A 12,303-nucleotide genomic window follows, 5' to 3' on the forward strand; every position below is an offset into this window, starting at 1 on the left:
AGAAATGGATCAGAGACCTAAATGTGAAACCTCAAACCATAAGAACCTTAGAAAAGGAAGGAAATACTCTCATGGAAATCGGAACTGGCATCCAATTCCTGTACAAAACCCGAAACCCACAGGACTTAAGAGAGAAGATAGACAAATGGGACCTTATTAAACTGACAAGCTTCTGCAAAGCCAAAGAAACCATCAAGAGAGCAGGGAGACAGCCTACAGACTGGGAAAAAGTATTTTCCAACTCTAGGTCTGACAAAGGCTTAACGTCCTGGATCTACAAGGAACTGAAGCGTACTGAAAAGAAGAAAACAAACAACCCCATTATAAAATGGGCAAAAGACATGAACAGACACTTCACAAAAGAAGACATTCGAGCAGCCAACAAACACATGAAGAAATGCTCAACCTCACTAATCATCAGGGAGATGCAAATCAAAACCACACTGAGATACCACCTAACTCCAGTCAGAATGGCAATTATCAACAACTCAAAAAATAACAGCTGCTGGAGAGGGTGTGGTGAAAAGGGAACACTTCTACACTGTTGGTGGGAGTGTAAACTAGTGCAACCTCTGTGGAAAGCAGTGTGGCGATTCCTAAAAGCTCTAAAAATTGACCTTCCATATGACCCTGCAATCCCCCTACTGGGAATATACCCTGAAGAACACAAATCACTCTATAAAAAAGATACCTGCACACGTATGTTTATCGCAGCGTTGTTCACAATAGCAAGAACATGGAAACAACCATGTTGCCCATCAAAAGAGGACTGAATTAAAAAAATGTGGTACATATACATGATGGAATACTACGCAGCCATAAAAAAGAACAAAATCATGAATTTCGCAGCAACCTGGATGGAACTAGAGTCTATAATACTGAGTGACCTCTCACAGAAAACAAAGATCCGAGTATCACATGTTCTCACTCTTATAATGGACCTTTAAACATCCAATGCAATACTATAAGAAAATGACTGACGGTACTGGGAAACTATGGGGGGGAGGGGGATGGGATTAACAGTAGCAAATATCTGTCTGGGGCTGGGAAAACACCTCTTATCAACAGGGTGCCTGAATGAAACATAATTGTACACCTAACCCTTAACTGTACTCCACAAAACCATAATAAAAAATACTGATTATAAAAAAAAAAAAAAAAGAAAATCGTTCTCACCTGGAGGAGCTTCCCCCTGTATGTCAGGGTCATTGAGTGACCAATGGAGGCCTGCAGCACTCTGGGGCCTTAAGTCCCTCTGTACTGCTCTGGGCTGAGAAGCAACCTTCCTTCTGAGCTTGGTCAGTCCATGTGGGGCTTCTTGCGACCTTGTCTGTTCTGACTCATTCTGACTCTACAGGTGCTGCTTCACATGACACCCAGTGGATGCTCAGAAATGTGTATTTGTTTGGTCTAAAATGAGGAATGAGAATTGTTCACCATATTCCTTTTTGTACACTTCTGTTTGAGCAGCTCTGACATGAGACTTGTTTCCTAATATACTGCTCCCATAAAAAGTGGGCAGTAGAACAAGAGGCAGCCTACCTGTGAGCCAGGTGTGACTGAAGGTTGTGCCCCCTTTTCCCCTTCAACTGAATGAGGAGCCCCTGACTGATGCCAAACCTGAGGGATCCATCTCAGGACGAGAGTAGCCCAGGAAGGTTCCCTCTGCCTGTCATCTCCTGATCTCTGGGTGGCCAGGGTGGAAGGGTTCCTCCTCTCTGATTCCTCTGATCTCACCTTCGTAAGCTATAACATCTCCCTTGAAGGATGAGGAAAGACAATAGACTTGGGCTTTAGTTTATATTGGTTAAACTCTGAAGGCTCTCAACTCTTGTTAACAAACAGATATGCTGATTTCGGGGCTCTCAACTCTTGTTAACAAATAGATATGCTGATTTCAGCCAGGATCTCATCAAGCTCTTTATGGAATTGCACATGAAACCCCTATGGGGTCTCAGGGTCACAGAGATGGGCACAAACCTTTCTTATGTTTACATGTGGATAATGCAGGAGGGCTTGCACTTCTCAGGCCAGAAACAGAGCTGTCACCAATGACAGACAAATCAAAGTATTCCATGTCCAAGCAAGAGATCAGATCTCGCTACACTTTCAGGTTATTTTAAATTCCTCTCTACCTGATAAAATGTTTCACACACTTTTCCTGGTCATGAATACCATGAACATATACCCCCTGAGTCTTGAGAGACCAACAGTTCCACACACCATGTAAAGCTGCCTACAGCTGCTCAGGACACATTTGTACATGGCCTTAGTGATGTGTCAGGCAGTAGGGCCAGGCAGTCTAGAGCCACTAGGTGCACTGTCCATCCCATCCCACACCTGCCGGGGCATGTGACCCACCTCCCTGATCCCTGTTCCATGGGGCCGCACATGGGCTGTGCACCTGCCACATTTGTACAGTGAGGTGGCAACACTCAGTTCTTTGCAAAAATCTTTGTATTTACAGGACTAGAGCTATATATTCTTTGTGAAGAAAAAAATTGTTCAAAAAACAAAGCAAGACAAAAAATCGATTAAGCTTGGTGCACATTCCAGGAAGAATGTCAGGAAGTGAGGTGTGGAGGGGTAACCTCCTCTCTTGGGAATGAGGAATGAGTGTCCAAAGGGGACAAAACCTACCAACTAGACCCACCTCCCCCCCCCACCCCAGGGTTCCAGTGCCCTCAATTTCCTCGACTATGACTTGGCTCATATCTCTGGAAACCCTCGTGCCTGGCATTGTATGCCTGGGAAAGCCTCTCATAGCCAGCATGGGAGATGGATGCGCACAGAAAGGGTGTGGGGGGTGGTTCTGGAAAGAGTGGGAGAAACCCAGTTCCCATCATGGCAGCAGGTGGGACCTAGATGTGGAGCCCAAGCTGTGGTAGGATAGGAAGTGCAGGACAAAGAAAGGGCACAAGGAAGAGCAACTCCGCAGGATGAAGACTTGGAAGGTCAAAGTCATGGGACTTAAAGAATGTCCCCCAAATAATTCTTAAGCACATATATGCAAGCCATTCCATTCAGATCTTAAAAAAAAAAAAGAGTAGTATCACTATCCATTCAAATCAATACTTTAAAACCCAAACTGGGTGTATTTTTAACTTGTACATACCTTTAAAAATTCTATTGAAAAGCATAAATATTATACTTGAGGAGATGAGGAGAAGGTGGAGATCCCTTTAACTTACTATCAAGATGGATTAGGGATGACTGGTTGACCTTGGTCATGTTCTTCCCTGGGGGACCCCTCCTGACGTGGTCAGGGGTTCCTCTTGAGTACCTGTGGTCTACGTGGGTGGTGCCTTGGGTAGTCACCGAGGCACCTGTACACAGGCTGGATGGCAGGATAAACCTCATCTCTGTGGGGATTGTGTTGTCTTCTATAGGGCAAATGACCAACAATGAAGAATTAATTTCTCTAGTTAAATGAAGAAGATTTCCTGAAATTCTTCTTAAATTCTCTCTGTAGGGTATTCAGAAAGAGAAGCCTCATTTCCAGAAGGGGTCTCCCCTACTTCTATGTCACATTCAGAGTTTGGGTAGCCAAGAAATGGAAACCAGGTACAAATAGTACAGGAAATAAGATACTCAAGCATTTCTCTTTGCAAAATATTAAGAAAAGAGACACAGGATTGCGTTCATATTTCAAAGACTTCCTAGACCTAAGATCTCATGTGTCCAAGCCCTAGGTGACAGATGAATTTAGAGTTGTTGGTAGTGGGACACATCCATGCCTAGAATCCAGAGGCCATCAGGGTGCTTGCCTGGCAGGTGCAGTATAAATCCATCTCATCTTGTGGACTGTCTCCCCAGGTGAGGAACTCAGGCTGAGCAGCTAGGAATTCCAACTCATTTGATCATAAACCAAGCCTTGATACACATGTCCAATTCAGCAAATAAAGTCCTGTTAATCTTGAGTGGCTGGTGCCCTAGAGGCTGGGCTATGGGGATGGGAGTGACAAAGGGGTTCTATAGTGTGACCGGGCAGGGGGAGGGATAAGTGGCAGCATCCGAGAGGGAGGTCTCGAGCACCTGGCTGGGAGGTGGTGGCTCCTGGAGCAACAGTTGAGGGAGATGCACTGCCGGATGGGATGATGGCAGATCTCTGGGCTGTGGAGTGCCTGTGCTAGGGTGAGGCAATCCAGGCTATGTCGAGGGCAGATCTTTGAGCTGCAGGATAACTGTGCGTATGGGCGCTGTGAAAGGTCTTGGTTGAGGCGCCTCCCCTGTAGGAAAGAGAAAAAGATAGAAGATCACTGAAATGGCATTTGAATTGGGCCCAGAAGGTTGCTATTGCCTGGCTCAAGGGTGAGGCTCAGAATCCATCAGAACTCACAGGGTGGGCCTTGTTAATGCTCCTCCTTTACCCTGAGGTGCTGGCCTCGAGCAGTGACGCCTCTAACTAGACTCAGTTCAGGCCACCCTGGGTGCTCTGACTCTGGACTTACTCTGCTCTGGGGGTGAACTTGTCTGCTTCCTCCTGAACTCGAACCTTGGGGGGCCAGGAGGAGGCCCCAGTTCCCTCCATAGTCTGTCATTGTCCAGAAGGCTGTGGTGAGTGTACATGGAAGGGATGAGCCCTCACCACAGCCCTCAGGCTCTAGGGCCCTGGGCAAGGGCAAATGAGGGTATCACTGGGTAGATGACAAGACTGTGGAGGCAGCAGCTTCATAGCCCCATTATTTGAGAAAAGAATGATCCAGACCCTTTGAGACAACAAATTCTCTCTCCAGAACCAACTGCTTGGTTCATCTTGGACATACACCAAGGTGACCAACATACAATCTGCTCAGCTTCAAGCCACATAAATACTGTCTTCTCTCCATGCCTTCCTGTGATCCTTTCTCTCTGCTGGATTCTTATATCCATGATTTGAGACAAGCTTGTCTGAAAAGTTGGCCTTTTAAAAAAGCTTTCAGTGTCACCCTAAGTAAGGGCAAAGAGGACTGGGCCTCATTCAGTCTCTGACCTCAGACAAGCCACTCGGCTTCTTCAGAATGATTTTCCCATCTCTAAAATGAAGCTAGCAATACCGAGTGCTGATTGGTCACCACAAGTCCATCCTCCCTGTCTTTCTTAATCACAGAGACTTGATTTTGTTGGGGGAGGCTATGTGCACAGCTGTAAATAACCTTTCCTAGTCACCCTTGCTGAGCAAGGTGGCTATGAATACATTTTGGCAAATAGGATTTGGTGTCCATGCTTTAGAGAAGGTTCCCTTGCCTTTCTTCACTTCTTACTCCCTGGAGAATGGGTTTGATGGTGGGAGCTCCAGAAACCACCAATATGCATAACAGCAAATTAAGAACCTTGCCCATTTAAGGAGAATTGCTAGACTTCCCCCAAGGCTGTTCTCTAGAGGGCTTAGCATGCAGCCAATTATATAAATATCTTGGCAGAGGTTGTTGTATCTACTTGTAATACCTTGCCTTATCTTGTCTGCCCAGTTAACTCTTATCCACCTTTTCAGACTCAGCTCCAGCATCACCTCCTCCATGAAACCCCTTACCCTTTTTCCCAGCTAAAGTGACAGCTGAGTCAGGTGTAGTGACTCATGCCTATAATCCCAGCACTTTGGGAGGCTGAGGTGTGAGGATTGCCTGAGCCTGTAGGTTCGAGAACAGCCTGGGCAACTTGGCAAGACCTCATCTCTATAATAATAACAAAATTAGCCGGACATGGTGGCGTGTGCCTGTAGTTCCAGCTTCTTGAAAGGCTGAGGCAGAAGGATCACTTGAGCCCAGCAGGTGGAGGCTGAGATGGCCAGGAGCGTGTCACTGTCCTCCAGCCTGGGTGACAGAATGAGACTCCAACTCAAAATAAATAAAAAACAAAGTGACAGCCTTGCCTGCTAACTCCAGTTGTGCCCTGCTAGAAGGCTGAGGCTCAATGTGGGAATTACCAATGTCCTTGTAGGTGTGCTCATTCCTCCTCTGCATGCATCAGGACTATAACTGCATAACCTTCAACATTTGTGGCTGGAGACCTGGAAAGAGCTCTAAGGATGCTCATTTGCCTCAACCTCCCAATCTGTGAAGTGGGGCCGACCATGCCCACAGCCCTCAGTCCAACTGTCTAGACAAATGACCAGGAGTTTCTCAAATCATGTTGTAGGATCTAGCCCAGGCCTGACTATTGGTCATCTGCATCTGGTGGCAGTTATCCACTACGATGGATGTGAACAATTCTGGCTTCTCAGCCATCTTGGATATTGTTAGAACACCAGCATGTCTAAGAATCTCTTGTGCTAATGCATGCCAGTTTTCCCTTAGTGCTTGGCTAGGAGAATACTGGAAAGGGGAACCTATGCTACACTTGGACATTCCCTTAGCTTTGCCATAGCATTATCTAGCATTCTTTATAACTGCATTTTTGGACAGTAAATTTTTGCTTTATCCCTATATTTGAGACGAGAAAGGTGAAGCTTGGAGGGGTTGAGCAGCTCAACTTGGTTAAGCCAAGTTCTTCTATGGTCACCCTTGAAAATGCCAGACGTCTCATCCTTCCTTGGTTGCCCCCCATACAGATTCCTGTACCTTCATAATACCAGATCTGGTATGCTTCCTTGTATCAGAGAAAAGGTCAAAAGTATATTCACAGAACCATGCTCATTCATTTGTTCATCAACACAGGCAGAGCTTTGTGTCTGTGAACCCAGATGCAGGACAACTGCTGCTGGAAAGCTTACTCTTTTCAACACTCTGATCTGCAGGGCTGGTGCACATCTGTCTCCCACACTTTGTATGTGTGTGAGACTGAGAACCATCATGAACAGCTTTACCATTGGATTGATGAAGACAGTATTTGATTTCCTGTCTTTTGGTCCGTCAAGTACAAGCTAATCTAGGGAATTTCACTATTTCCTCTGGAAGTCCTCTGATTTTCACTCCATTGATGACTTAAACATTCTTTCTCAGTTTAAATGTCACCCTCTTGATCTTCCCCAAGAAAGTCTTCTCATTTGGTGACAGATTCATGACTTTTAATTCTCTGAACAACATTTGCCACCATCTGACATTTCCCAAAGAAAATGCAAGCCCTGTCATGATAGTGAGACATAGTTTGTCTCATTAACTGTCTTCCCAGAATTTTATGTGGAATGTATTTTTTTGCTAAATTAATATATATGAATAAATCTATGAATATTTTCATTTGCAAATTCCTACTTCTGCTTTTATGCTTACCTAGACCTTTGCTCAAATAAAATATTTGCTTGTATTTTATTCCAGTTATTACTAGTAATGTTTTAAAATATATAATTTTATAAACAGATTGGAATTTATTTTAGTGTGTTGTGAAATACAGCTTCAATCTGAGCTTTTCCCCAATAGCTTTCAAAATTTACAAAATCATTTGTGTCAAATCAAACTAAATTTTGCTTCAGAAAGCCTCTACACTTGCACACTTGAGTTCTCATTTATGGACCATAACCTAACTTGATATGCAAACCAACTGAAAATCTATCTTAGGAGTATGCTTTGTAACAATAACTGAGTCTCAGTCAATCACAGCAGCCAGACTTCAACCATGCACAAGTGGTCAACTGTTCATACCATATTAAAATAAGGCAAATATAGTCAATTCAACTGTTTCTGTATGCTACTTCTTTTTTTTGTATGTCACTTTTCTTTTTTCTCCCTGCAAACCTTATCTGACTATGTAGTAACTCCAGAGTCTCTCTGAATCTGATCTGATTCTGAGGCTTCTTGATTCACATTTTTTTTCTTGCTCAGTTAAACTCTGTTTAGTTTGTCTAAAGATTTTCTTTTATAACATATTTGGTGTCAGAAGTGAGATAAAAAGTAAAATTCCAAGAGGTTGGAGGGGCTTCAAGATGGCTGACTTGAAGCATCTGGTACTTACCACCTCCACAAACAAAAACCAAAATAGCAAATAGATAATCACACTTCTAGTAGACCATCTAATAGAGAACACTGGAATTCAGCAGAGAAATGACAGGAAACAACTTAGGCACGGAAATGGAGGAAAACAAGGCAGCCAGCTCAACTGAGGTTGGCTAGGAACCCAGAGAGACCTTTTTCCAGTATGGGAAAAGGGTAAGTGAGAGATCCAGAGTGGTCCACATTCCCACTGTAGACTCCTGTAACCCTTGCCACAGGAGAACCCTTTGACACTGTGGGCTCTGAGACTGGCGTAGAAAGCTTTCAGGAGACCAGAAAATGGCATTTCTCAGAAGAGGAACCTTACACCAAGCCCCACATTCTGCCTTGGGGACCAATAGCTCCTATATCTCCACATCTCTGGGGGCCCACTGACATCCCCCCACATCCACATAGAAGGCTGCAGTAGTGCAACACTGGTTGGACCTAACAGAGCAACAGGGGTCCCAGCACTCTAGCACACACAGTGCTCTGCACTGGGGAATGGGTGGTGCAGCACACTGGGGAGGAAGCCCATGGGAAAAAGGGAACCATGGTGTGCACTCCTGAGAATCTGAGAATTGCCTTCCTGGGATGGCTATCACAGACAGCAACGTCATTCCCCTACCCCCAACAGTAGGACTGCCATGCACATGCCTTGAGGACAGGGTCTGCTGCTGCCCAACATAGCCTTCACTGCTGCTACTGGGGCCAAAATGTATGTCAATGACAGTGACTTCGCTTCCTTCAGCAGCATGGCCACCATGTACCTGCATGCACCCTATTACCGGCTTTCCCTATTACTGCCACTATTGCTGCTGTCACCACCACCACTGAAAGTGAAAGATCCTGTTCCTTGGAGCCTGAAAACCACCTGTCTAAACTGTAGCCATTGTCAGCAACACTACCTCCCTCATATCAGGGTAATAGAGCACTTGCACGTGCCCTGAGGCCCTACCATTGCGGCTGCTGCAGCCACCTGACAACTCCACCAGGGTGCCTGGGATCACTTCACCCTGCCCACCACAGCCAGTGCCAGAGTGCACCAATGGGGAGCCTGAGGACAGGCCCACCCAGTCTGGCAGTAGTCACCCTAGTGCCCAAGGGCCTGGGGATTGCTCTGTTCTTTCCACTACTGATGGCATTTATACACTTTTCCCAAGGGCCTAATGATGGGCTCACTACCACTACCACCATAACCAGCACCAATCTGGACACACCACTTGGGGACCTGTGTACTGGCCCACTCAGTTCATTTCAGCCATCACTAACACCAACGTGTGCTGCTTTGGAACCTGAGGGTTGTGCTACCATTGTTACTGCCAATGCCCACTTTACACCTGCTGCCAAGAGGACTAGAACCTGCATGCTTTCTCTGCCTACCACCACCACTGCCATCACTCACCTGGAGGCCTAAGAATAGGCCCATTCGGACTTACTGATACCAGTGCCTATGTGTACTCTCTGGAGGTCCCAGGACAAGAATGCTTACCCTGCCACTTTCACCATCAGGGCCTGAGGACAGGTCCACCTGGCATCCCTGTTTCCAGCAAAACCTCATCACAGTTTTCGCTAATAACTGTAGCTTATGCCACTGAGGAAATCTTACACCACTAGTGTTGCTTATAGGTAAAGAAATTACACAGCGACTACATTACTGCATGTGCCATAATCAAAGCTAAAGTGTCCTGAACAATCAACACCACAGAAATGTCTTCAGGAAAAGCCTTCTCCTATGAAAGCTAATCCAAAAAATTTGAAGAAATAGGTGTTACACAGATGCAAAGGACACCAGAAACACAACTAAAGAAGAAAATGACACTTTCAAAGGAACACAATAATTATTGAGCAAAAGATTTAAGTAAAAATAAATGTATGCAATATGAGAAAATATTAAAACAATGATAATTTAAAAAAATTTTATTTTAAAGACATGGGGTACAATTCAGTTTAGGTATACAAATGTTCATTATGCAGGTACGCTTGTTAATGAAATGTGCCCCTCCTTCCCCTGGCAGTTTCCCTCAACTGCCAATCCCCCCGCCGCCCCGGGCAGTTTCCTGCTACTGCCAATACCTTTCTTTTAGTGTTACGATAATTTTTCAAGGTCTGCTTATGAGTGAGAACATATGGTACTCTGTACTTTGTTTCTGGGATAGATCACTGAGTATGATAGATTCTAAATTCATCCAAGTTGCTGCAAAGTACATATAAAACAATGATATTAAAGAAGCTCAGTGAAATATAAGAGGACACAGATAAACAATACAAAAAAATCAGAGATCAAACAACTGAGAATATGAATTAGAAATTCAGTTATATATCTGATATACATATATAAGCAGAAAAAATATATGTTTATATATATAATTAGAAATTCTTGAAATTAAAACTTCAATTAATGAAACAGAATGAAATAGAAAATTAATCCAAGAACTTCAACAATAGACTAGAGTAAAAAGCAAGAAAAAATCTCAGAACTTGAAAGCAAGTCTTTTGTAATAACCCATCCAGAACTCCTCCAATGAACAAGGTCTATATGTTGGTATAGTATACCATAAAGTAACCAAAAATAGTAATTTTGGGTGTTTCAGAAGGTGAAGAGACCAAAGGCATGAAAAAAATCTACTAAAAAAATAGTAGCTGCTGAAAACTTCCCATGTTTAGCAAAATATTTAGACATTCATCACAGGAAGCTCAGAAATTTTCAAACGGTTACCACCCCAAAAGTTCTTCTCCATAGCACATTATAGTCAAATTTAAAAGTCAAAGACAGAGAATTCTAAAAACAGCAAGAGAAACGCATCTAGTCACATAAAAGGAAACTCCATTAGACTAAAGACTAAAGTGGGTTTCTCAGGAGAAACCTTATAGGCCAGGAGAGAATAGGATGATATATTCAAAGTACTCACAGGAAAAAAAGCCTGTCAGACAACAACGCTATACCCAGCAAAGTTATCCTTCATAAGAGAAGAAGGAATAAAGGTTTTTTTTTTTTACAGATAAGCAAAAACTGAGGGAATTCCTAACCACTAGAGAGGTCTTAAAAGAAATGCTTAAAAGAGTTCTATACTTGGAAATAAAAGGGTAATATCTACCACCATGAAAATATGTAAAACTATAAAACTGACTGGTAGAGCAAACACAGAAATGAGGCAGAAAAGGACTCAAATGTTATTACTACAGAAAAGCACCAAATCATAATGATAAATAACAAGAGAAAAGGAAAGAAACAAAGGATATACAAAACAATCAGAAAGCAATTAACAAAGTGATAGGAATAAGCCTTCAAATGTCAAAAATAACCTCAAAAGATATAGACTGAGTGGATTAAAAAATGACTCAACTATATGCTGCTTACAAGAAACTCACTTTGCCTGTAAAGACATATATAGACTGAAAGTAAAGAGATGGAAAAAGATATGCCACACAAACAGAAACCAAAATCTATACTTATTCCAGATAAAATAGGCTTTAAGTAAAAAATATTAAAAAGTGACAAAGACAGTCATATTGTATAATGAGAAAAAGATCAATTCGGCAAGAAGATATAGCAATTCTAAACATGCACTAAATACCAGAACATCTAGATATATAAAGCAAACATTATTAGATCTAAAGGGAGAGATAAATTTCAATATAATAATAGTTGGGAACCTCAACACCCCACTCTTACCATTAGATAGACCATCTAGAAAGAAAATCAATAAGGACAAACCAAATTTAAACTACACTTTAGACCAAATGGATCTAACAGACATCTATAGAACATTTCATTCAACAGCTGCAGATTACACATTCTTCTCACCAGCACATATAACATTCCCATTATCGACTATATGTTAGGTCACAAAACAAGTTTCAACACATTAAAAGAAAATCAAAATTAGACCAAGTATCTTGTCAGACCACAATGGAATAAAATTAGAAGTCAATAATAAGAGGAACTTTGGAAACTGCAAATACATGGAAATTAAGAAACATGATCTTGAACAACCATTGAGTCAATAAGAAGAGATAAGATAGACAAATGGGACCTCATTAAACTGACAAGCTTCTGCAAAGCCAAAGAAACCATCAAGAGAGCAGGGAGACAGCCCACAGACTGGGAAAAAGTATTTGCCAACTCCATGTCTGACAAAGGCCTAACATCTTGGATCTATAAGGAACTCAAAAGTGCTGAAAAGAAAAAAACAAACAACCCCATTATAAAGTGAGCAAAAGATACGAACAGAAACTTCTCAAAAGAAGACATCCAAGCGACCAACAGACACCTGAAGAAATGTTCAGCCTCACTAATCATCAAGGAGATGTAAATTAAAACTACACTGAGATACCACCTAACTCTAGTCAGAATGACAATTATCAGTAACTCAAAAAATAACGGATGCTGGAGAGGATGTGGTGAAAAGGGAACGCT

The 12,303-nt window shown here is 42.8% G+C and overlaps 1 protein-coding gene across 1 annotated transcript in view; it reads right to left on the minus strand.

Annotated features, from left to right (window-relative positions):
* Window positions 1-3,944: 3,944 nt before the first annotated feature.
* Window positions 3,945-12,303, minus strand: part of ANTXRL (anthrax toxin receptor like) — a 62,686-nt gene continuing 54,327 nt past the window's right edge. Inside the window, exon 17 of the mRNA XM_008059144.1 lies at window positions 3,945-4,229. Coding sequence (XP_008057335.1) covers window positions 3,945-4,229 — 285 coding nt within the window. The remainder of the gene's footprint in view (window positions 4,230-12,303) is intronic.

Source organism: Carlito syrichta, unplaced genomic scaffold, assembly GCF_000164805.1.
Source record: "Carlito syrichta isolate Samal-C Ts95f unplaced genomic scaffold, Tarsius_syrichta-2.0.1 Scaffold303727, whole genome shotgun sequence".
Lineage (NCBI taxonomy): Eukaryota > Metazoa > Chordata > Mammalia > Primates > Tarsiidae > Carlito > Carlito syrichta.